Consider the following 25675-nt stretch of genomic DNA (forward strand, 5'->3'; position numbering starts at 1 on the left):
AGAGCTATCCTCATTACTATTTTCCTCAGTTGCTGACACTTCAATTCCTATGTAATGTGTTTCAATTAAAAACCTCAAAGGATTTTTTTGTTTGGTTGGTTGGATTTTGTGTGGGTTTTTTTTTTGACCACAGAGAAGTATGCTACACACCTCATCTTACAGATAGGGATGGCAAAGCAGAGAGAGGTAAAGCAGAAAGGTTAGTGGCAGAACTGGGAAGACTGTCCCAGCGCCACTGTCTCCCAGATTTGTGCTAACAGCCCAAAGAACACCTATTGCCATTAAGTTTTCATAAGTCAAGAGAAAGGCATTGTGAATACTCTGTGCATATGTCTTCCCTTGCCACCCAAGCATATGGTACACTTCTCCTAAGGTAGCTGGTGGGAGTGATGGAGGACAGATGAGATGGAGAGATAGAATGGAGGGAGGAAAGGAAAAGCAGTCCTCCCCAACCTCTAGTTCATGCTGCTACATGAGTGTTACATTGAAGTTCCTGGAAAGGAGAAGAAAAACCCAACCACATCCTCCAAAGCAAGAAAGGGACCTCACATAGCGTGGCTCAGCTCAAGGAAAGCAATAACACTCGTTTTGTCAGGTGAGAAACGGTTGTGGATCAAATTCATTCCATGTCTAATATCTTTTTTTTTCACTTTCAGGTAAAATAACACAGATTACTTTACTTTACTGGATTGGAAACAGAATAAGAGAAGTCATATAACACCTGGCTGTTTCATGAGCTTCAAGGTGTCTTTTTGTGGTCTGGTATCGGATTTCCCTTACCAGGGCCTTAAGAGGAGTTCTGCTAGCACTGAAAAGTACATCTCACCTGTACTTAGCAGACTGAACAGCTCTCTGAGTTTTGCAACTCTCCTGCAGTACTAGCTAGGGCAGAGCTGACCATGTCACTGTGCAGAGACTGAAAGGTGGGACGAGCACAGGATACCAGTTTCCTCTGTGCAGAGATGTGCCCATTAAGAAACTGCTGCACTAAAAGTGAGGAACCCGGGAGACAGCGCTCACACGGAGAAAAGTACAGGAGATGGATGGAGGCAGAAAGAGGACATGGGAAGGGACAATGAGAAGCCAAGGGCAGTGGTACTTGTCTTAAAAATGCCGGTAACTAGACTCACCCTCCCAGCTTCAGTATTTGACATACGTAACTAGATGCTCCCAGTGCCACGAGGAGGTCTCATCCTCAAATAAAGCAATGTCCTCTATGTGCTCTTTTGTCTGTTTTTGCACAGTCTCTTATCTTGCCATTCACAACATGAAGTTTAACAGGAATATGTTTAAAAACTTTTCCTGTAAATGTGGCAAAATCACTGCAGAGTGTTTTATGGTGGTATTTTAAACTTCAAGGATAAACAAGGTCACACTATGGCTTGATCTGTAGATTCAAAGAAGTAGCTATGTAAAACTCCTGCTTCCCATCTGAAAACCACACTGTGCAGCTGCAAGCATAATGTAGCCACAAATATTTGCATTTCTTGGCTCAGTCACTAGTTTGCAAATGCTTGTGAAAAGATTAGCTTCCCCAGTGTGTGCATTTATGCCCACAATTTGTCTATAGATACCTGTAAAGTGTGCAGGAATGTCAAACGTAAACATAATTTATACCTAAAAGGAGTCTGGCTGCAAACGTAACCTATTTACCAATTACAAGGCAGAGAGCTTCTTCCTAAAAAAAAAAAACAAAACCACACCCCTGACTATATATATATTTTACTTGATTTGAGTTTAAATAAACATAATATGGTCGAGAGCTGCGAATTGCTACTCTTGTGTTTTGGAGCAAATTCTTCCTCTTCCTAAAAATGCCAAGTTCCTCGTATTCCCTCAGCCCTATATTTGCTTAATTACAGCACCATGTTTAGAATAAAAACTATTCAAGCAGAAACCTGATGGCACCAAACAAGAACTGACTCTTTACATCACGGTTCCTTGTTCTTTCATGACAACAAAAGCAAAGTTCTGCTATTATTTAATCCTGCATTTAGTGCCCTGAAGTGTTGCCTCCTGCGCTGGATTATTTTGAGTCCGAGATGAGGTTTTCCAGCAGATGGTGCTGCTTCCAGTAACGAAGAGGCAGGTTTTCAGCAGTCCCCAGGGAGGGCGAGGAGCAAAGATGTCCTCGCTCTCATCCCCGCTAGCTAAGTGGGAGACCAAAACGGGAAAAACAAAACAGAGAAGCAGACTGCGTGTTTAAAAATTCAGCACATTAAGGAGCTGGAAATAAAAGTCTGCTTGGCCTCCTTCACTATACAGATAGGAAAGAACTAGTGAACCACAGCAGGTCTGACACAAAATGGATCAGCTGCTTTTAATAGAAAATTGGGCACTCCTGCAGCATGTTATGGCATTTAGACATGACTGCACAGATGAATTTCCTTGCAAAGACACACTAAACTTCTGGAAATGACTGACAATGTGGCTGCTTTTTGTTTCAATTAAAGATTGCTTCTGCCTCCAGAGTTCATACCTGGAATAAAACTTCTTCCTAAGTTATGGCTTCTGAGATGCAAGATATTGCTTCAGAGCCAAGTCTAATTGTGGTATTTTGTAACAAACCAGTAAAAGTCCAGATTAAAAAAAACAAAACAAAACAAACTCTTAATTCTATAGATTTGTAATTTTATGCAAATTCTATAGATTTGCAATCTTTCCATTGCTTGGAAGACCTTTTACACAGAAAAGGTGTCATTTAACTGGAGCAGAATTTTGTCAAGACCCTTGCAGTATTTTAATACAGGGGTTATTTTGTTTTGTTTTCCTAACTAAAGAAGGACTAAGCTAAAATGAATTGAACAAATTATCAACACAATGCTCTGGGTGCATCTGCAGTATTTTTTCTCCTTCCACTCTCATAAATGATTGCCTGGATTCGTAAATGGCATTTCTGCGGCTTGGCTTTTAAGGTGCCAAATAGTTTCATTCTAAGGGAATAGTTCACTGACCATCATACTTTCTGTGATTCACTGCCTGTACATACACCCGATAACCTCAAACAGCAGCTCTCCAGAAGGGAAGAGCCACCTTAAACCCTCAACAGGTCAGAAAGTTGTACTCTGGCTCCAAATTGTGAAGCTTATTGGTTTAGGCTCTAAGGACTTAGGGCTTCATGCCCACCTCTCTCAAAGTGTTTTTATTTATTGAGCCCTCTTCTCCGTAAAATGTGAATTTATCCATATGGCACCTCTAGGGAGCTCTTTCAGAAGTGATGCAAGTTTGAGCACTTTAGAACAGTGGTTTTGTGCCCAGATTTCCTATCCCAAAATGGATCTAAGCTCAGTTTGAAAGCACATGAGGCAAATAAGCAAGCTGCTGATCAATTCTGACTACCTCACCGCAGACAAGCTAAATGCCAAATCACTATTTCCTATCTGATGCTACTGCACAGAGGAGGGGGTGGTGGTGAGATTTTTCTTTCAGAAAGGCCACAACTACTGCCTTCAATCCTGAAGCAATTCCTCCCCAAGCAATACTGTCTTGGGCCATGGTCACTCTTTTGCCTGTTCCACTGCTTTTAAGTAGCCTTCTGGAGCAAGATTTATTGTATTTTTCCAAACCCACTGACTCAACATTTGCAGTGTTTCTGCCCTCCTGCTTGATTGGTTCTATTATATTTATTTATATAAATAAATAACCACAATAGATCATCACAAGCAGATCTTAGATCTTTGCCATTGCTTTGTATTTTTGCAAGCTCATGTGCAGTTTAAGTACTTGGAAGTGAAAATACTACACAAGTCCATTCTGCTATTCACATTCTCAGATGATCAGGAAATCAATAAAAATGCTAAATCTCAAATGTCCAGGGAGCCCCTCACAACAGCACTACTCTCCTTCCATGTTCTCAAAGCACGCCTTTTGCTGAGGCTGCCTTCTTCAAAGGAGAGGCCAAGATCAAAGACAGGCCCCGGCTCACATATAACTCTCATAGCTGCCATCCGCAGCCTGATCACTTGCTTCAAATACTTTTGCTGATAATGAAAGAACTTTCCTGCAGCTGGTACCCAACCACGCTGTGACTTTCTGTAGGAGGTTATCCAGAAAAAATCCTGTGGATAAACCCTTATAGAAAACCAAAGTCCAAACCACAGGCTATTTCACTCATGCTCAGGCGCAAAGAGCTTGAGCAATGGCTTATCAGACGTATTGAAAAATACTTGCTACAAAAAAAAAGCAATGGTGCCAAGGACTCACTGCGGCCCCAGGCTGGCTTTGACCGTGATGTGTCTGCAGGGACCATCTGTCACAGCATCTTCTGATGAATTGCGTACAGCTGAGTCCCCTCATCTTAAAGGACTCTCACATAAACAGCAACATCCGAGAAAAAGGAGGGGGCCAGACTTCCCAGATGGGCATCGGGAAGGCAGGTTGTGTGTTTGTGGGAGGCAACCTCTGACAATACCATTTCAAAGAAGAATGATCTATGGCCTGAGGTCTGCATTTGTGGGAAAGCCTAATTTAACTGATATTTATACTTCACCCTTGGTTTGGAGTGACCTTCACATGGCCCTGCCTGAGCAGCAGAAACACGCTTACCTCCAGCTGGGATGTTATTCTCAACTTCGTACTGCAAAGCAACTGTGCAACTTTCCTTAAACTTGGCAACACTTCAGACCAAAACTTACCACTCATTTCAGGATGTCTCCAGGCCACTGCTGAACAATTTCTCTTTATGCTCTTTCCATTACTTTAATATGTAACACACACTGTACTCCCCAAAGTCAGATATCCCCTGCATTGTTTTATTTTAGGTTGCTTTAGTCTGCTCGTGTTCGCAAGCCTGCACAAAGGCAAGGCTTGCTGAAGACGTGAGAAAATGTTTACCTTCATCCATGCCATTGAGTATTTCAGTTAAGTCTTCATGTTTGCTGTCATACTGGTGCTCCTTCCACGTTTCACCATTTTCACTTCGAAGTACGATTAGTTCTCTTTCCTTTCCTCGCATTGATCCAAAATGTGGGATTTCCACTATGACAGGGCTAGAGAAAAAGGAATCGTATTATTTTTAACCCTACATCTCCTCACTGCCCTTAATTTCCTATGGGCGTTAAGTCCTTAAGAAAACTACAGTCATTTTAAATAGTTAGCACTGTTATGGTAAAAAGGTTTTTAGAATTGTCAAAGCTGCACAATCCTTTATCATTGAAACTATAATTAACAGATAACTTGAAAATATTAATCTATAGTTCATTTTTAATTTAAATCTTCTGAAACAGCTGCCTACATGAAAAAATAGTGACAACTCTTGCTAAGGAGAGTTGTCCCTGCACCTTTATCCCAGGATGTAGCTGATCCAACCTGCCTCCAGCACACCCAGCACTGCTGACTTTTAACTGGCATTGGCAATAGGCAAAGCTTGAATTTGGCTCAAGGGATTTAAAGGGGCCAAGTCAGTTCAGAAACAGTCCAGCTATCCAAATGCATGCAACAGCTACTGACTGCAGCATGTAGGTTTAAAACTCCAAACTAAGTTCCAAACTTTTCAAAGCTCTCTGTTGATGCAGCTCCTATGAAACACAAGGGTTTTTTTTCTCATTAGCTTCACTTGCTGGTTGTCATGCCCAAAATCACAGCTGCAATATCTGCACTGTAAACATCACTGGGGAATGTTTAGATCTTTTCAGGATGGATTTACCCGAGTTAAGCAACATCATAACCACATTTATATTAGTTACTGTCAAACATTTTTGGGGGAAGGAAAGGGAATGAGAAGGTGGTTAATAATACAGCTACGTCACCAGACAATGTGCCTTCCACAGAGGACTGCAAGTGCATTACTGAACAGTTATTGTGAACAACCGACAGAAACCACAATTCACTTCATGTGCCATTCCTTAACAAAACAGACACTTTTGCCAAACACTTCACAGGCAGGATACGCGTTTTCAGGTATGCTAAGACGAACCGACTGAAATCACACAGTAAGGGAACAATTATGGATTATGCAGCTTTAAGACATTTAAATAGACAGTATCATTATTTTCCTACAGAGGTTGTAAAGGATTTCACTGCTTTGCAATAACTCAGTTAAAAGTAGCACCACATGATGGGAGAAGTATGCAGCACTTCTATGGTACTGTACACCTCCAAGGTGTTGAGTGCATGAAGCAATCAATTACCTGAGCATGAAAATCACAACAGCCATCATGAGGAAAAACATAAACTAGTTGGAAGTCCAGTTTTCACATTAAATACCAGGGGAGAAGAGTTAGAGAGTATTTTTTCCAATGAAAACAGAAAAAAAAGACAGTTTAATTAATATGTATTTTAGATATTTTTAAGAACACTCAGGCTGTTACTCTAATCTCAAGTTCTTTAACAAGAAATAGGAGGGTGGCTGCTGTCTCCCATTGGGCACAGCAAGTGAATACCAAAATTTCAAATACATTGCTTAAGATATTTACTCTCTAGTTAAAAAAAAAAAAGTACAAACGGAAAACTAACACTGTAGTACAATCTTTGCAGGCTAATATTTCAGATACTGTCTCTATAAATATTTAGAAACCACACAATTTTGTGCATGACATTTAACAAGAATACTCAGTGAGAAGGTATTGAACAGGTTTGGAACACCAAACACTCACCAATATTTTGAAAACCTAATGCAATAAATTTCACAATATGGTTTGAAACAACAGTCAAAAATATATGGAAACATTCTAACATTTTTAGACTACGCACTGCAGTTCCTTTGAGTAGCATACTTGGCTTTATAAATTTATTTTAACAAGATGCCTCTTGCAGGTTGAAAAGATTAGTATTTCTCCAACCTTGCTGAATGAAGTCATTCACTCAATGACGTATTTTCTAAATAATCTTGCATAAATAACAGACTTTATGCAATCATGTTTTACAAATGCTCTTCCCAAAACAGACTCACTCAAGGCCTGTAAATACCTTCTCTACCACAGGGTTGAACTTAAAGGACTGTCACTGTGTATTAAAATGTATTTGATGCAGTTGAAACACTTCAAATTTAAAAAATTACGAAAGCACAGAAGTTATGAAAGCAGAATGCTGGCAGTGAGTTTTACATGCCTATAAGCACAAGGTAGTAGCAGAGCTATATTAAATCAAGCCACTATGATTTTCTTTCAGTGACATAAATCAACTGAAAGCTTTAGAAAACTTAAAAGAAATAAAATGGGAATAACAAAAAATTGGAAACGAAAGAAAAACTGTAGACATTCTATATCTTTTCCGTACATATCCTACCCAATAAATTTTGTTCCTTGTGGACCAAGCTGCAGGATTCGGCTAACCATGCTCTCGCCCTCATTTAGAGGGGGAGGAGTGTTAGGAAGATGCAGTTTACTGAATAACATCCATGCAGCAGGAAGAGAAACGAGAAGGGGAAATTAGGAACAAGCTGTCACTCCCAACAGAATCGGCAGTTTACACCAGGGTGCCACTCATGGTAATGAACAAAATTTATAATTAGGAAAAAAAAAAAAAGCCACATCATAGTGGATTGTTTCCCCTATTTTAAGCTTAAAAAAAAAAAGTCAGTTCCTAGCAGTTATACTATTTGATGCTCTACAGTAAGTGCTCTGCCATCACTCTCATTGGCTTTGCTCCACGGGACTAAGACAGGCAGCTCCCAGCAACTCCGGCAGGAGCCGTGCACAAGCCATGGCATAGAGAACAGAGTTCAATATTTGGGTCCCTGTGGGTGACTTGAGGACACTTCTTTGTGACAGTGTTGTTTCTCTGATACTCCACAAGTAAGAGGGTCAAAACCTGTTCTGGTTCTGGGTTATAGGCGTGTGACTCCTCCTGACTTCAAAGGCAGTTTGCACGAGTGGATGGGGGCAGGACCTGGCCTTTTCATGGCTTTCCTTACCTTTGGCTCCGCCCTGCAGGCATCATAGAGGCAAAGCTTCCCTTTAAAATACAAGGGTACTTTCCAGCAGGAATGGTAGGTTGGCATTTCTTAATATTGCAGGATAAGTAGCCTATCTTACATGCTCAAATGAGGTAGAGTCAATGTTTAACTACTTTGATCCACAGGATAAAGGAAATGAAAGATGCAGCATGAATGTAAACAATGAAATTCATAGAATAACTCACCCTAAAAACTGTGCCCCTGCTGGCCCCATTTCAACAAGTCTACTTGCTAATCCTTCTCCTTCAACCATCGGTGGTGGACTGGCCAGTTTATGCCTCTTTACCAAGCGGCAGGTGATGCGGGTTGGTGCCGTACACTTCCGTGGTGGGATAATTATTCTCATTCCATGATGGCGACTGCCCCTCATCGAACCCCCACGTGCATCAACCATAAAACTAACCAGGAAACTGTAGGAAAAAGGAAGCACATCAGTGAAAACGATCACAAAACAAGCAGAAGATCAGCAAAATGTCAACTGCTGCAGTCTTTAAAACATTATTAGAAAAGTCCTCCCGATCCCAGCTAAACTAAAAAGAATATGAAGACTCTTTTAAAACTTATACTTACATGTTAATTACTGGTTATCAAAAGCAGGAATTGCTAAAGGTCTAGCAACATCATGGTAAAACAAACAGATGCTAGGGAGTAATTTAGATTAAAAGAGTACACAAGTAGTGTATTAGTAGTGGTTTATTAGAATTTTAAAACATCGCTCTGTTACTGTTAGCTCTACTGTCCACAAACAGGAGTAATTAGCCTCACATGCAGAAGGGAACCAGACAGTGTAGAAAAAGGAGAATCAAAAATGCTTATTATTTTGGGGTTCTCAGTCTTCAAAATCTCCTCACACTCTCATTTGCACGGCATGGCGAGTGCTGGTACCGTGGGTGACAGTCAGCTCAGGCTACTAAGCCTTCCACTGATGGGGACTGAGTGAGAATATCAAGTACATAACTTTCTTTAGGCTGCTGGCACTCCGGAGGAAATTATGCCATTACTCCTCTGTGAAGACGACATTCGTTAATAAAAAGTTACATTAAAGAAAAACTACATTTGCCAGTGTAATTCCAATGCATAATTTTCCATTTAATAACAGAAGGGTAAGCAATTATATTTGTGAGTGGTAGACTTAAAAATAAAATTATTTTTATCAGCAATGGAATAATGAGTATTGATAGGAATAAATGTTAATAGCCATGGTTTATTTCCTCTATGAAATGCTGAGAAGCTGCATGTGTGAAGCGTTACTGTCTTTAACAGAACAGTGACAGGAAAGTGGAGTCTCCTCCCAGGACTGAAAACAGACTTCAGCCCATTTCCAGTACCTCAAGGGGGCCTACAAGAAAGATGGGGAAAGGCTGTTTAGTAGGGCCTGTTGCGACAGGACGAGAGGTAATGGTTTTAAAATAGAGGGGGGTAGATTTAGATTAGAAATTAGGAAAAAATTTTTTACGATGCGAGTTATAGAACACTGGAACAGGTTGCCCAGAAAGGTGGTGGAGGCCCCATCTCTGGAAACGTTCAAGGCCAGGCTGGATGAGGCTCTGAGCAACCTGACCTAGTCAGGGATGTCCCTGCTCCTTGCAGGGGGGTTGGACTAGATGACCTTTGAAGGTCCCTTCCAACCCTAACCATTCTATGATTCTATGATTTCAAAACTCTGCAGCAAAAATCCTGCCAATTTACAGGGATCAAAACATACTGCTTCCTGGAGGGGTAAACAGCTATAGGGGGTCTCCTCTGGTACTCCAAAATACCTTCCCTCTTCCTCTGCACCATAAGCTGCTGAGAGAGAATAGCTTCAGGCAGAAGATGCCCTAACAGGCCAGTATCAAAAGGGACACAAGTTACCAACTCAGTCTTGATGCCAACCCATTTTTCGTTTGCTCCTTCCGTATGATACACAGACATTGACATAGCTGGCACATCTCCTGCATAGCGTCACTATTTTCAAGGCTGTTGCCAAAACTTCCAGATCTTACGGACTAAACCTTCACATGACTCACAGGTGAATCCATTCAATTTCCTGGTTCCCTCCTGTAAACTGAACTAAGGGTAAGAGCCAGTCATCCAGGGGGGGATCTTGAAGATTCTTTAAAAAAAATCCCCAAGTGCTCTGAAGTATGAATGGGAATTTGTGCAGGACAGTTACACCGGCTTTGGACACCAGCAGGATACCAAAAGTAACAGCTGACGTGCATTGGCCAGGCCTGCAAATAAGCTGCATTTGGAAGCTCAGGTGACGTGGGTGGGAAAAATCTGCACAAAAGCAAGAGTATAATCCAAACTTGGCATTCAGTGGTCTGCAGGAGACAGGCAGGTAGGGAGACAAGCTGTAAATATATGAAGCAGGACAGAAAGGTTGTCTAACTGAATTCCAGATAAAGAAATTGCTACATTACCTGTCTTCAAACCAAATTAAAATCCATCAGTAAAGATGGGGAGGTGAAACAGCCCTATAAGATGACCCTAATCCCCATTTATCATTTCTTGTGTCCTCAGACACTGAAGCATGGAATAAAATTCACTATATTTCATAGTACTTTTCATACAAATAAATTGTACCCACATTTCTGTCCTAGATAAACATGCTGCATGCTACTGAACAAATCCAAATGTTGCCACTAGGATATCTCAGTTCCTCGTAAGAGGAATTGTTTCACTGGGACAGGATCTTTGCTGAATGGCTAACCAAATGCTTTCTACAAATATTAGATCTATGTCAGAAACAATATGCTCCATCTTTAAATTATAGAGTAAACAAGTTATGTTAATCTCAATAGTTATAGATCACGGGATCTTAGACGTCTGTAAGCTCTGTTGACTGGAACAGTTTTCTCTTTGCTAACAAAATGCTGTAACAAGCAGAGACGCCAGTTCTAGAGAGCCTGGACCTTTGGTTCCCTTTCCCCACTGCTCTCTGAGCACTATTAGCCTGTCAGCATGTTTATGTTGCTTTGCAAGGGTAGGCCAACGGTTGGTCTTCAGAGCTCATAAGGAGCCAGCTCCTGACTATCTGTGAAGAGAGTTCAAGACAATCTATTAAAATTTACTGTGAAGCAAAATAAAATACTGAACAGGGACCCACAGCCCTTGGTCACCAAAGGGAGAATACTAGAAGGAATCTGTTAGAATTGGTGCTTTGGTGGCCTTTAAAAAACGTGCATGGTTTTTGTTGCAGAGAAGATGCAGCCACTTCAGACTGCAGGGAAGCGCATGGAGCAGAGGGGTGGCTGGCTGGAGCATCCCTTCAGGGCTGGTGCGGCAGCAGCTCTGGGGAGGCACAGCTGGTCGGCGCACCGAGAGGGGCCTCCCGGGGAGCTTGGCAAGGCTGGGCTTGGCCCGATGGCGCAGCACAAGGCAATGTTTTGGAGAGCTGCCTATCATGTACGTGATTACTGGCACGTTAAGGCAGCTCATAAAAAAATGAGGTTTTTTCATCTAATGCAAAAATGCCAAAGCTTGCACTCAGATAAGATGTTTTCTCTGTATCCAAACTATTTAAATGATGCAAGTATGTCAGAGTGGATTTTCAAAAATACGTAGGCACCTAAATGAACTGACTTAAAACAATACAAATAGAAATGGAAGTAAAACTAAGTATCTATAAAAATCAGGCTCCAAGTTCTCAGGTACATTTAGGCTGTAGTGTTCAAGGTCGTGCAGAGACACCTGAGCTGGGTTTGATGACAGGCACCGGTATCAGCCCAGTCTTGGCAACCTGGGGCTTAGCACTGCTAACGCACACTGCTCACAGCAACGGTAGAGTAACCCCCGACACGAGTCTATGTCCCACCACAAGAACTAACACACTACTACCAGCTTTAGCGTCTACACCACACCACAGCCTTCAGTGAAGACAAAACCTTCAGCAGATCAGCCTTTACGCATATTGCTCCCGTGCAAAGGTAATCTCTGTCAACAGCATATTAATTATTTGGTTGTTTAGTTTTCAAATTAGTAATTTACCATTTAAAACAGTAACAAGAATTCCAAACAGTATTTCATGCACTTTCTATCAAAAAGATTAGTAGCTGATGCTTACCTAAATTAATGCTGCACTAATAATGGAAACTACAATATGATCTCTAAAACACAACACTAAATGCTAATGAGCATTTCTACTGGAATACATGGAAGGGATGAGGATGTGGGCGGATGCACTACTAACATCTACACACACTCTGTGGGAAAAGAGTTAAAAAAAGAAAATAAAATGAGGATTCACAGAAAGCAGAGTTATCACCTTGAATCATACTGGGGAAGTGGAGAGGAATAGCTGCAAAATAATTTAGAAAGCAAATGGGAAAAATTAATTTAAGATAATTAGAGGCAAGCAACAGAAAATATCAATAATAAGCGCAAAGGAAAAGTAACAATCAGAAAAATAACAAAAGTAACACATTCAAAGGCCAATTTTAGAAATTATTTGGCTTTTGCTTTGCATATTGTGATCTATGACATATAAAATATGCTATACATGGGAAAAAGAAAAAATCCAAAAGGAAGTTTTCATTTAATTAGTCAGCACAAGTCCATAATTTCTCTGAGAAATGGAGAAGCACATGGAAAAGAGAAAAGTATTTGCAATTTGCTTAGGTCAACAGAGAATTTATTGTAACACAACTTCTTTACTTAATTCTCAAAACATGCTCCACTATGCCATGGAAAACCAGTTCTTGCACTTTTCTATAGCAGCTTATTTTCCAAAGTATGAAGATATGTATGGCAGGATACTTGAAAGGAGTATCAGTCCATGTAATTTCTTACACTGCTTTCAAAAATGAGTTATTCTGTATGTACAGGAGGTTGGAGCAAACTGTAATCAATCCGATGTATTTCACCTTGCAAGACTGGATTCAGTATTTCTGAGTTTCTCAGTATGGAAGGCAGTGTGACATTAAATTCTTTCTTTCACCTGAGAAAACCAAGGAGTTAAAAAAAGTGACGTGAAGAGAGCACACCCACATTTTAGCTCGGGAAAGTTGCAGGAGTAAGCTCACATCTGAAAGCTGAAGGTCACTCTGGTGAAGGGTCTCTATCCCTTCCTGGGGCCTCAAGATTCACGGCACATTCCAATGTGCTGCTTACAATGGAGCCTGCTCAAAATATATGTTGGCAAAACAACTTATCTGAACTCAAAAAGAGATACATAAAACATTATCTTGGCTTAAAAAAAAAAGAAAAACTAGAAGAGTTAAAATTACTGCCAACGATCCCTTATTTACCTCCCTTTAATTGCCACATCGCTGGATTTCCACATCCCACTCCCAAAATTCCCCTTCTGCCTCAGTTAAGAAATGGGAACAAACTTTGATGCTTTCTTCTAACAGTAGGCAAATTGGGAAAAGAGCAACTGGAGGGAGCGGACTGCAGAGGAGCGTCCCCCGCACGCACGGCACATTGCGGAGCTCGGGGGAGGACGAGGAATGCGAAGAGCAGTGGGGTCAGGCCCTGGCCGCAGGGTGACCTGGACCAGGAGGGCTGCTGAGAGCAGGCAACCCCAGGCTGCCGGCACACCTCTGCCTACGGCCATGGAAAGAACTGGGGACAAAGCCAGGGGATGGAGCACCGTGAGCAAGCAGAAAAGGAGTTGCTTTTCAGAAAAAGACTGGCAGAAGAGAAGTGAAAAGTCATGATCCTCCACACATCAGATGGGCTGAGATACTGGAAGATGTGAAGGGAACATCTGCTGGTCCCCTCCAGATGAGGATAACGGGGAAAACCAAACAATATCATATCATAATATGGGGCACCAATGGAAAAGAAAATAAACAATGACAGAGGTTTTTTTCCTAACAAAGGAACTGCATCATCACAGCACCATTTCTGATGGACTTTATCTATCAAATGAGAAATGTGACAGTCAGAAAAGCTGTATCTGTTTGCAGAATATTTTGGTGCTCAGACCCTCTCCCTTCCCTGCAGGCTCACCATTTGCTCCGTGGCTCCAGGCCTGCAGCCCTTCCCCTCTGGGCAGCACCTAAGGCCTCAGGCAGGCCTAAGCAGCTAAGGCCTCAGGCCTTAGCACGTCTGCCTTCAGCAGGACTGACATACAAAGGGAGCAGGTCTGAAGCAGTTATGTGAAAGATCCCATGTTCACACAATAGATGCTTTGGAGGGCTGGAAAGATTAGTAAGCATGCTGAAGAACTAAGGACAGACAAGTATTGTCCCAGAGGACTGGCAGGATGCAAACATCAGACCTATTTTGTAACAGGATGAAAAGGAGCTAGAAAATTTTAAGACCAATCAGTCTAACCCCAATTACTAGAAATATGCAGGAATAAATTATCCAACAATCAATCTATAAGGGCCTAAATGATAATCAAGACCAGTGCCAGCAATTCTCAAAACAAAAACAAGCCAAAATGTAAGTGACAAGAGTAACTCATATCAAAGGAATTTAACTTCCTTCTTTGACAGAGTAACTTACCAAGTGGATGTGTGGAAGTACTGTCTTGGTATTTCAGTAAGCAATCGAGGTAGAGCATAGATAAGGCAAGCGCACAATCCTCTGAGAAGTTACCTCTAAAGAGATACCATCAGTGCTTTACTGTTAAACTGAACGGAAACTCCAAGGGGAGATTTCACTGCGCTGTCCTGGGCCAGGTACTAAGCTAATGTCTTTATTCATTATTTGAACACTGGACAGAAAGGTCTGAAAAGTCTTTGGAAAACAGGATCAGAATTAAAAGCTATCTTGCTAAATGGAAAAAGGGTCTGGAACCAATAAGCTGAAATGCAGTAAAGACAAATGCAAACAGAGGGAAGAAGCCAAACACATAAGCACAAAACATAGAAATAAATAACCAGACTGCAGAATTTCAGAAAAGAACCAAGAAATTCCAGCAGGTCACAAACATCAGTTAACAGAAAGTGCAGTTACCAAAATGGTAATTCTCATTGTGGGATTGCTTAAGATTAGGTGTGCCATGTGTGAGACCAAAGAGGTGGTGATCCACCTGGCTTAGAAATAAGCCATCATCAAAGAGGGGAGAGCCAGGGCACAGCAGCAAGAATGCACTGAAATGTGGAAAGCACCTGGGATCTGGGACATTTTAGTCTATAAATGAGAGGATTACATGTCTTCCAACACATAAAACATTGTTGAGAGACCAGTAAGATGTTGTTCTCCATGACTGCTACGGATATGACAAGAAATAGGCTTAATCTGCAGCAAAGAAATTTTAAGTAGAATGTCAGGGGAAGAAATATCATAACAAAGGAGAGTGAACTACTGAAGGCTGGGGACTATAGAATCTCTTTGTTTAGTGATTATGAAGAAATTAAACATATTTCAGGAATGGCTTGACAGCATTTTATCCTGCTCTAATGCAAACGGATGGAGGTCCTTTGCTGACATATCTGTCCGTGATAATCAACAGACTTCAGCTTTTCATTCTGCAAGTCTGGACATTTCAACTCTAGCATTGACCATATGCAGTGTATTATCAGCTCAGAACCAAAAAAATCCACCGCTGTATAGTTCTGTTCAGCAGAAGCAGGTGCTTACATCTATTGTGGGACTGTAGCTTCAGATCAGAGGGACCTGCTGCTGTTTTGTAACGGAAATCTTTTGGCATGTGCTGCATTCATTTTCATTATAAGAATATGATTAATCACAAAATGGGGAATTAAATTAAAAAGGATACAAAATTTTACGTCCTGATCTTGAAAGTTAAGCAAGAAATATTTATACTAGACAATCTCATATACAATGATTCCTTTCAATTACATATTTATTTGCAGATTTTTGCAATATACATTCAAATATTACTACAATTGCACTTAACTCAAGTCTATGTGGTACTGTCAAGAAGCACCACAACTACAGTGATGACTCATAAGTAAATGAACAGTAGCACTAAAATCAAACCACAAATATTGAAGAATAGGCAGGAGTTTGGAGGTACAAATAAAACAAGAAATTAAATTAAAGCCCCCCATTTTTCCTCTAGGAAAGAACAGAAAGTATAACATTATCTCTCTGATTTCATATTCAAAATTATTTAATACAATTCAAACAAAATCACCTTATGACACTTAAAAGCAAAGCATAAGCAATAAAAAAAGCAAAACAGGACTATTAAAGAGAAGCTTGTGGGATTACAATGTTTCGGCATTCAGAAAATTGAGTGCAGAAGCAAGCTTTCAGTTTGAAATGCAAGAATTTACACTGACTCCTGTTATTAAGCACCTTCATTGAAGTCAGTGTGAATTTTGCCACTGGCTTCAACTGGAGCAGGAACAGGCATGTTATCAGCCATTACAGCAGGCTGTATTCTTCAGCTAACAATACACTTCCACATTTAAAGATAAAGGAAATCTGTTAAGTGACCTACCCAGAATGGATGGGACTTGAAACAAGGTTAACATTGTCCAAGGTGTCTGCAGCCCAGCTGTAGTGTCTGAGAGAATCAGAGTCAAACTCCCTTTGAAACGTCAGGTGCTTAAAAACACAACAACAACAAAAAAGAGACAAATTTAAATTTAAAATTAACATGAAAAACACTTGTCTTAAATACAAGCTTGTTAATATAATTCTATTAAATTTAGATCTGGCTCCTCTCCACATAACAGTGCTGATATCGCAGGTGTTAAATTACTGGAAAACGCGTAACAGAGACATGTAATCCACAGACAAATTAATTTTATGTATCTTCAAACATTCTTTTTGCTTGCTTTTCCCACTTCTTTCAGTTGCAACTATGTCTTTCTCCAATCTTTACTGACATGTGCAAGATTAAAAAGACTGAAAAAAATATTACCATTCGTACTGCAGTCATACACCATACAGACAGGTGGTATAATATTCCCCCACAGCAAATGCCACTGGATAGATCCTTATTCAAGCAGAACCTGGGAATAACTTCACCGAGAGTTTAACTGAAGCTGTGAAGGCACAGGCGAGCTCCTGGTAGGAGAAGGGTTTCAGCTGTCTTTATACCAACACAACTTACAACCAACACAAACCCTGTTTTCTGGAGTGCCACTGTCCCTGCTCATCTCTATAAAAATAGCTTTAACCCTGTGAGGCGCTGGCGCTATAATTAACTGCCCCATCTGACAGACACTGAGGCGTAATTTGTTTCTCACTGCTGCCCATGGACATGTGCACGCACATTCATGCGTCCCATGCCCCACAACAAGGTCTCAGGCTATAAATCCTCTTATCTGTATAGTAAAGCCATCTAGTAAAATATTCTTTTTTTCTTTCTTTGTTTGTTTTTTTTTTCCCAGCAAATCAAACAAAGGAAATCTTTGAATACTGTATGCCCATATTTCCAGGGTGATATGAGAGCTTCTAAACAATTTAAGCATCATCATCAGAAGCTGCACCAATAAAACTAAGTCAAGACGCTGTCACGCAATACACACAATCTTCACCCAAGATGCGTTAAAGATGTTGGTGTTTCCGGTAAGTAAGTCGTTTTCTGCTTATAGGCAAATACATCTAGAGAGAACAGAGACTGTGAAGACTAAAACCTTATAGCTTGCTTTCAAATTAAATTCTGTGAGTTCAAGTCAAACCTGAGCTAAGAACACACTCCTACACAGGGAAGTTTTAGTATTTTCTTTTTTTTTTTTTTTTCTACAAATACTGGCACATAGAGGTAGTGCAAATGAATTATTTTGAATGGAAATATCAGCATCAGTAGTAAATCTGGCCAAGTCATAAACACACAAAATACTTCTGAGAAGCTTCTACAAGGTGAAGAAGGAAAAAAAAAAAAAAAAAGCAAGCAGACAGCACCCTCTTGTTGGCCAGAACCTGCAACCCTCCAATCACTCTGGGGTTTAAAAAAAAAAAAAAAAAAATTATCTCTTTAGATGTTTCTTTTACTCCAGATGAACATTCCAGGTTTCCTTCCAAAAAACACGGGCATTATAATTTACTGCCAATCAACAGAAACATCTGCAGAGTTCAACTTTGCTCTCTCATCTGTCCAACACTGTGGCACATGGCTCGACATTTTTTGCCAGCTTAACCCTTCCATTAGGGTCTTTCATTAAACTTCTTTGCTGTAAGATACGTTCTTTAGGCCTGATGGTTCAAGCATAGACAACAACAAAGGGCAAACTTTTCATATATTAAACACCAAAATACACCGTCAGATATAAAAGATAAAATGAATGCCATTAAAACAATGGCAATTAAGCAACGGCAGTGGCTCTAATTAGCATCATTTTTAAAAATGTATCATAATTAGTTTAATGAAGACAGTTTTCTAACTCTTTCCCATATGCAGGGAATTCTCCTGCATTTCCCTGAAGAGCCTAGAGTTTAGGCAGGAAAGCCATTGCTGCGGATTTCTGCTATTCCAAGTGATTTAACTTCATAGGAGTACGTTACTATTTTTGATACAAAAAAGTTTAAGATTCAGACAGTTGGTCTCAGAAGTTGCAAAAATTCAGATAAACAAAAATAAACATATTCCTTTGCTTGGTGATTAACAGTATCATCAAAAAGAAACATCAGAAATGCATTAAAAAGAACATCACAATTTAGTGTTTGTCACTCAAATGCCTGCTAAGCCCTAGCAGCGTCACTGCACTGAGGTCCAGGTAGGCACTAGGACACACACATCAACAAATAACCATGGGATCATGTTTGCTGTACCAGAAGAAAAACGCTGAAGTTCCTTCAGCAGTGTGATACAGAAAGCTAAACGTAGGACCACATAATTTCCAAGGAAATACCAACACTCCAAAAAAAATCTGTGCTAGGTAGAGGTGCTCCTATGCTTCCCAAGTTGCTGTAGGTTTTCTTACACACATACACAGGGTTCCTTGGTCTGCTCCTTCGCCCTGAGATACTGCGTATCAGGTAACTGTAGTTTTTGATGCATTCCTCTCTGACAAAGTGCACCCAAACAGATCTTTTGGACATATTTACAGCCAGCAAAAGCACAAAGCCTGCAGCCAATAATTTTGGCAGAGAAACAGATTAGGAAAAGCTAATAGCCGGACACACGCATCTTACACACAGCACACATCTGTTGATCTCATTTTGTCAGGCTGTTGAGGTGCTGGATTTTCCAGGCAGGCAAAAAAAAAAAATCTTCCTGTGTAAGCTGCAATATAAGCAGTCCTGAAGATCATCAGTGTCATCATCAGTGACATCAAATTACAGGATTCATCCTGTGTTTGGTCAGCTCCCAGTGTTCCCTCCTGGGGCTGAGGGAGAGTAAATATGCCTTGCTAAAGGGTGTGGCATCGTTAGATGCAAATACATGTATAAAAATACTGATGGTTCTGCTGGCCAGGATCCTGCTGGTTGCATAACTATCCAGGCTGTGTAATATCAGAGTTCAGCAAACAGAAGAATTTATGCTTCCTCCCAGATGCATTTATCCAGACAGAAGAGATTCAGCAAGCTGCTATGTAACAGACAGTCTGATTCATCCTGCCTTTGGCTGATTAAATTCAGAGGTTGATATAAATTATTCCATGGAGAAAGTTGTTCGGATTTGGTCTGAGTTGCTGCATCCATGGTAACACACCAAGACACAGAAATTTTAACTTTGCTCCAGTCAGGTTATGAGGCACAGGATGGCCTGGTCTCAGACTTCCCTTGTACTTGTGATAAAATTACCAATACTTATATTTGTGATAAAATTAATTCCCTTTACTCTGAGACTTTGCTGCCACCATGAACTCCAGACAGGCCTGGGCTTTACAAAAGAAGATAAATGGAATATGCAGATAGGCAATGGCTCACTCCTTCCAAAACAGCCTTAACTCCTATCAGTTTCCAGGTGGACTTTTAGGATACTGGTTTTGACCCACAATGATCTTTGTTTCTGTGAATTCCATTGTTGAAACATACTTTTTTTCCCCCTGCTTTCTACTGCCATCACAGAGATTATGTAGAAGCCCAGTAATACACAGAGGGAGGGATGGGAAGAATAGAGGCAGGAATATTATCCATCTCCCAAATGCGCTCCTCCTACCAAAGAGCTGTAAAGCGTACCACCGTAGGTCTGGGCTAGGCTGAAAAACACAGGAATTCCAGAGGATGGATATATTTTTTTTTTGTCAGGACTTTGAGGTTTACAGAAGCTATAGCAGAAAATTTTACCTGGGCTCCCTTTTTCATGACAATAGTTTGTTCCTTTACTGTTGCTTGTTTTTCAGGGGATCATAGTTCTACTAACCTCTCAAGACAGGACTGACATTTTTTTCCACTGCCACCTTCACCATTCCTGATCCCCTCCTGGACTTGAGAAACTTGAAGTTTGTCTAGAGGATTAAGATTAGAATAACATTTACAACCTGACTGTCAGCCAGGCCTCCTGCCTGGCTTCATTTTATGTGACAAATTTGGACCAGCGCTGAACTATGATAATTGCACAATCATTGCTGGACAAAAACACGAATCACAAAAATACGAAGACTATAAATGCAATGAAAACAGCCTTCACTACCCCTCAGCACCAGCAACAGAAGGTTTTCGTATTTGTTGCCTTCTCAGCTAATGAGCCAGCACTGCAAGAGATCCTCCAGAAAGCAGAGAGGTCCATGACCACTTGTAGGGAATATGAATTTTGCCATAAAGTAGAGCTCCTGTACATGATGCGGTGTCACTGCAACACCTCCACCGACAGTAATTCTAATTCTTCTAGTAGAATTCTATAATACAAAACAGGTTAATGGTGCACACTTTGAACAACGTTCTTCAGCAGCTATTCAGTGCAGTGCTGGTTTTAAGTCCTATTATTTGATCAAATGCACCCTAGCTGCTCAATCATTGCCATCTACCTTGACGGTAATCACAAAAATGGCCAGAACCATGTTGCCAGAAAGCAACAAAATTACTGCTATGCAATGTTCAGAAACTCTCCCTAGCCAGCTGTTGCATATCAAGGTTTTTGGAAGTTTATAGCATTTCACTTGTAAGTAACAACCCAATAATAAACATTCGTTGCTAAAGAGATAATCCAGTTTCTGCCATTGTCATAACACTACCAAAACTGTGTGCAAAAGCTGTAGTAGAACTGGATAGCTTATACTACACTAGAATTTACAGACCAATACAATCAAGGTTTAAAATGTTTGAGTCCTGCTCCATGGACCCTTTCCCCCATGAAAGCATCCTCTGAGGTCAACAAACCCCTGTGGAGGAATGCTTGCCACTGCTGGGAGGTACCTCTCTGAAAACAGCAGCAGAAAACCTCTGTTTCATTACAATCTACCTTATGCTCTTCCAGGACATAAACAATAGTTCCACTCCACAGTCCTTTAATTCCCAAGTAAATATTTCTGTGTGAAATTTTATTCAGCTTCCTAGCAGATCTCTGACTTATGTGTATCGAGAAACTCTTGAGTAATTCAGTCAGATCCGAAAATCTGAAGAAAATCTACCAAGCAAAATGCTGGGGAACTCCCAAACAAAGCATACAGTACCTTCTCGTTTCCAGCATTAGCTTTTACAAAGACTTTCCCATGCTATCATCAGGTCAAAAGATTTTGCTTTTGTTGTATTAGTCATTGCACAAATGTTTGGAAGATACATAAATTGGTTAGCGCATAAGAACTTAATCTTTACAAGGCCAAATGCTTCCCAAGAGTGGAAAAACAAGGACAGCAGTTGGGAGTCCCTTCCATGTGGACAGAACGGGCAAACATAATCCCTGGGCTACACAGAACAGAGAAAAGTTGCTTAGTGCAAAACACATCGCTCCCAGCTTATCAAAGCACTCGAAGGATACCCGTATCACATGCTTCCATGACTTCAATGGACAACCTCGTACTCAAAAACGGAACTGGTTCCTTAAAGACCCTTTTGGTTTGGGACACCATCACCCTCTCTCTTGCAGGACCAAAACCACAGTGTGGTAAATCCAGGGTTTCTCTCAACTCCTTTCTTCTCCCTTTTCAACAGTTAAGAGAGTAGCAATAACCTCTGCAAGCACAGCTGAGTGCTGCAGACTGTCATCCCCACAAACACAAAGCATGAATACCTGGTGGCAGAGACGCAGCACGTACCTGATCCTTTGCTGGTACCAGCAGTTCTTCAATCATCATGCTGTCTCGGGCATAAGAACTTCTGTTCAGCGTGTAGGACCTATCCGAACTGAAGGAGCGGAGGCTGTTGTATTTACCATTTATCATAGAAAGTGTGGATGACAATGAGATGAACAAAAAATAAAAATAAAAAAAATTAATACATGCAACTTCCAGGGATAGCATAAGATGGCAAAATATACATAATCTGTGAAATCAACACAAGGGAAAAAATGGAATAATAAGTATCTGATTGCAGTTAAATATCCCCTTCCCTACAAAATACATAAGCAAAATCACAACAGATGTTTACTGATTTGGCAGTAATGCCGTGACTTTAGAATAAATCCAGAAAAGTGTATTCAAGTATTTAGATGAACTTTGATAAATGTCTTCATGCCCTAATCCTGAAGGGAGACCCACGAGGGCAGGTCCTGAGAGAGCTGTGGGCAGGTTACAGCGCCTGCCCATATGGCTCAGATTGCTGAGGGAGGTTTAACCAAGAGCAACTTTTATGTGTTGTCGTTCTCTTTGTGGCTGAACCACTTTTGACTTTGTTATGAAGACTCTAGTTATTGCTTTAGTGAGAAAAAAGAATCATAGTTTTGAAATGAAAGAAGAAAGAAAAGAAATTTGCTTATCGATGATTCCAAAGATTCCAATGCTTGGGGATTATTTTGTTCATGTTAGGCTATTTGGAAATAACTATGATCACTCTGTATGTGTTGCAATGAAATCAACGTAGGAGTGTGTTACACTTAACCCTGGAAGATACATTATGGTATGCGCTAAAAACATGCTGCAGGCCTAGACATGCTTGCTACGTGACAAAAAATAAAGTAGTAAAAATGTGAATTAATAAAAAGCAACAACCAACAACATATTACGCTTTTGAACTAGCAACACTTTTCAGACTCCAAACTCTACAACTTGTTTCATGCATTTTGTAGTTGTTAATTGAACTTTTCTAATCCCTTAGCGCACGGTCCTCCTTGTGCTGGAAGCAGAACTAGGATCTTAATTACACACTGTAGGCATATGTTAAGCAGACTTTTACATGATAAAGGGCATAAAGAAAACAAGTTATATTTGTTGTAACAGAGGGGTACTCTCTAAAGCTAAGCCCATCTCCCTTCCCCGCCCCAAAAATAAAAGCATGTCACTTTCCAATGCTGAATAAAATGAAGATGAGCAATGACAGCAGCAGAAAGATGTAACACGATGCCATGCCTTCTTACCTGACTTTTGGACTAAAGCAATTTACAGTGGAAAAGAAACAGGAGAAATACAAAGCAAAGAATCAGACGGGAAAAGCAAGATGTTATGGCTGGATGGCTTATATATTTCGTGTGTTCATTTCTTAATGTTACACTCAGAATCAGTAGTAAGATACATCCAGAGAATACTTTTTGCTAAATAAAATACTTCAAAGGAAAAACACTATATTTATCTCCTCTGAGCATAACATGTGCAATGTAAAAAATGAGTTACGCAGCAACAAATAGTAATGGCACTGCTAAAATCAGAAGCATGGGAATATTAGATTTCTCTCTCAAAAAAAAGATAAAATGAGGTTGAACCCTCAGATCTACCTAACAAATCTTGACTGTGGAATTCTGCTCTCCCACCTGCACAGTGAGAATTCAGACATGTGCGGGAAGAGCGCTGCAGTGAGTAAAAGGTGCCCTGTAAATCAGTACCCAGCTCTGCACACAACCTGCGCTCCCTCTCCACCACCATCACCACCTCATGCCTCGCCTCACCTGATAGTGCTGTACAATGACCTTGCTCACGCCAGCTCGTGTTTAAAAGCGGCACAGTTTACAAAGACATAAGATTCTCCCTTCAGATCTGTTTTGCTGATTTTCTACCTAATGGAGTATTGAAACGCATTTTGGCACTGCTTGTGAATGTATTATTATATAAATACTTATTAACTTACCTAAAAATTGTAAGTGAAGCAAAACATGGCTGGGCGCTACTAGACAGCAAATTTGCACTGCATACTTGCATTTCTAACGCGACCATAACAAACAAGACTGAATGGTAGACATCTAAGCTTTACCTTATGGGAGTTGCCATTCACTGTCAGACAATGGACTCACTTTTTAAAACAGATCTTTAAACTACAGCATAGGAAAAAGTCCCCAGGGCTCCAGCTTACGAGGTTTAATTATTAGCTTCAGTACGATTCAATTGTCAGTAAATATATTGCAAATCCACAACTATGGAAGCAATCTCTGCTTACAGAGCTTTAAGTGTTTTGAGCAATGCACAGTGCAGGCTTTAGCAAGATTCAAAAATGGAATCTAAAACATTGATGTAGAAACGCCTGAGTTGAAATCAACATTAGTCAGATATTATATTGAGTTTACAACGTTTTATCAGGTTCACAGAAACTGTGACCTGCTTTCTGTAACACATAATCGTTCCCTGTCAAATGAAACCCTACAAAAATTTAGGGTACATCTGTTTTTTTATTTTTGTGAGCATTTTTCTTTAATATTGGCTACCTTGGTTGGATTACTCACTAGTACCTTTAGAGAAATAAAAGCACCAAAATAGCAAAATGATTGTCATTCAGTTTTTCTGGCATTTACATTCTTCAGCTAAATTAGTGTGTTAAGGAATACTCTAACGTGAGTATCAATCTGACCAGTGGTAGTGAAATTTGTTTTTGCTGGCTCTTCTAGGTCAGTTTCTGGACCAGTTGCTAGCAAACTGCCAGCAAAGAGATGTTCAGAGCACGAGCAGCTACCAGAAAAAGTGAATAGTTAGTTTTCTGTATCATTGCCATAAGAAGCCAACATGAATAAAGAATACGAAATAAAACTGCAATGAACATATGCTTTAAAGGCGCAGTATTATCATAACACGGAAGTACACCCCCTCTACTTTGTTTCAAAATAGACTCCAGCTCGTGTGAAAGAGCACGCTTGGTTTGTAAAAACTTGTAACTGTGGTGACACACAAACACAAGAAACAGCAAATACAATACCTGGCCGAGCGGGCTCCCAGGCTAAAGCCCATGTAGCCTTCAGCAGGCAACGAGTCATCTCCCAGCTCCTTCAGATCCTGGGGTCCGAGGTATTTGTCCGTATCACCTGTCATTGCATCCTCACCTGCCAGTACAAAAGCCAGGCTGGGATCAGAAGCTATGTGTATCCTAAGTGTTTCCGTGCTTAGTAAGTCTTAATTTCTTCGCTCGCCAGCAAGGAATCAATCCCATCACCCCTACTTTCCCTAAGGCTCTTTCCACGTAGTAGGTCAATTATCCACCCTCAACAGGCCTGAGAAACTCATTTTATTGGGGGCAAACGTAAGAAGCAAAGCTCCACCTTGACGTAACTCCAATAAAGTGATACGAGGGATGACTTTTGCCCAATTGCTTAAACAAGCTAAAGGGTTCTTCTGTACTTTGCACCATTACACCCACTTTTGCTTTCCTTACGAAAAAGCCCGAGCTGACAAACTAAAGTGAGGCTACTCTGTATGCAGAAAAAACAAAACAAAAAAAAAAAACAACCCACAAACAAAAACAAACCCCAAAACTCGGCTGTGGGGTACAGCCTGTTTGCCCCCCAGTACTGAGCAGTGCAGCAAACTTGAACGGTGGCTGAGTACTAGAGGCCCGCCTTCCACCGTAGGTGTTTCCCAGTAACTTTTGAAAGTTTGAATGTAAGAGAGGATTTTTCTTTTCTTTTTTTTTTTTTTTTCAAATGAGCTCCTCCACGCTGCCGGGTGGCTGTTTCGCAGGCGAGCCCTCCCC

General features: G+C 40.6%; 1 protein-coding gene across 2 annotated transcripts in view; it reads right to left on the reverse strand.

Moving 5' to 3' along the window:
• Window positions 1–25675, reverse strand: part of ANK3 (ankyrin 3) — a 303571-nt gene that overhangs the window by 48448 nt on the left and 229448 nt on the right. For both annotated transcript variants that reach the window (XM_086752006.1, XM_086752005.1), the window contains exons 24-28: window positions 24905–25028; window positions 21889–21991; window positions 16242–16348; window positions 8080–8304; window positions 4834–4988 (exon numbers count right to left, since the gene is read on the reverse strand). In XM_086752006.1, coding sequence (XP_086608132.1) covers window positions 4834–4988; window positions 8080–8304; window positions 16242–16348; window positions 21889–21991; window positions 24905–25028 — 714 coding nt within the window. The remainder of the gene's footprint in view (window positions 1–4833; window positions 4989–8079; window positions 8305–16241; window positions 16349–21888; window positions 21992–24904; window positions 25029–25675) is intronic.

The sequence above is a fragment of the Chlamydotis macqueenii genome, chromosome 7 (assembly GCF_036417535.1).
Source record: "Chlamydotis macqueenii isolate bChlMac1 chromosome 7, bChlMac1.mat, whole genome shotgun sequence".
Taxonomy (NCBI): domain Eukaryota; kingdom Metazoa; phylum Chordata; class Aves; order Otidiformes; family Otididae; genus Chlamydotis; species Chlamydotis macqueenii.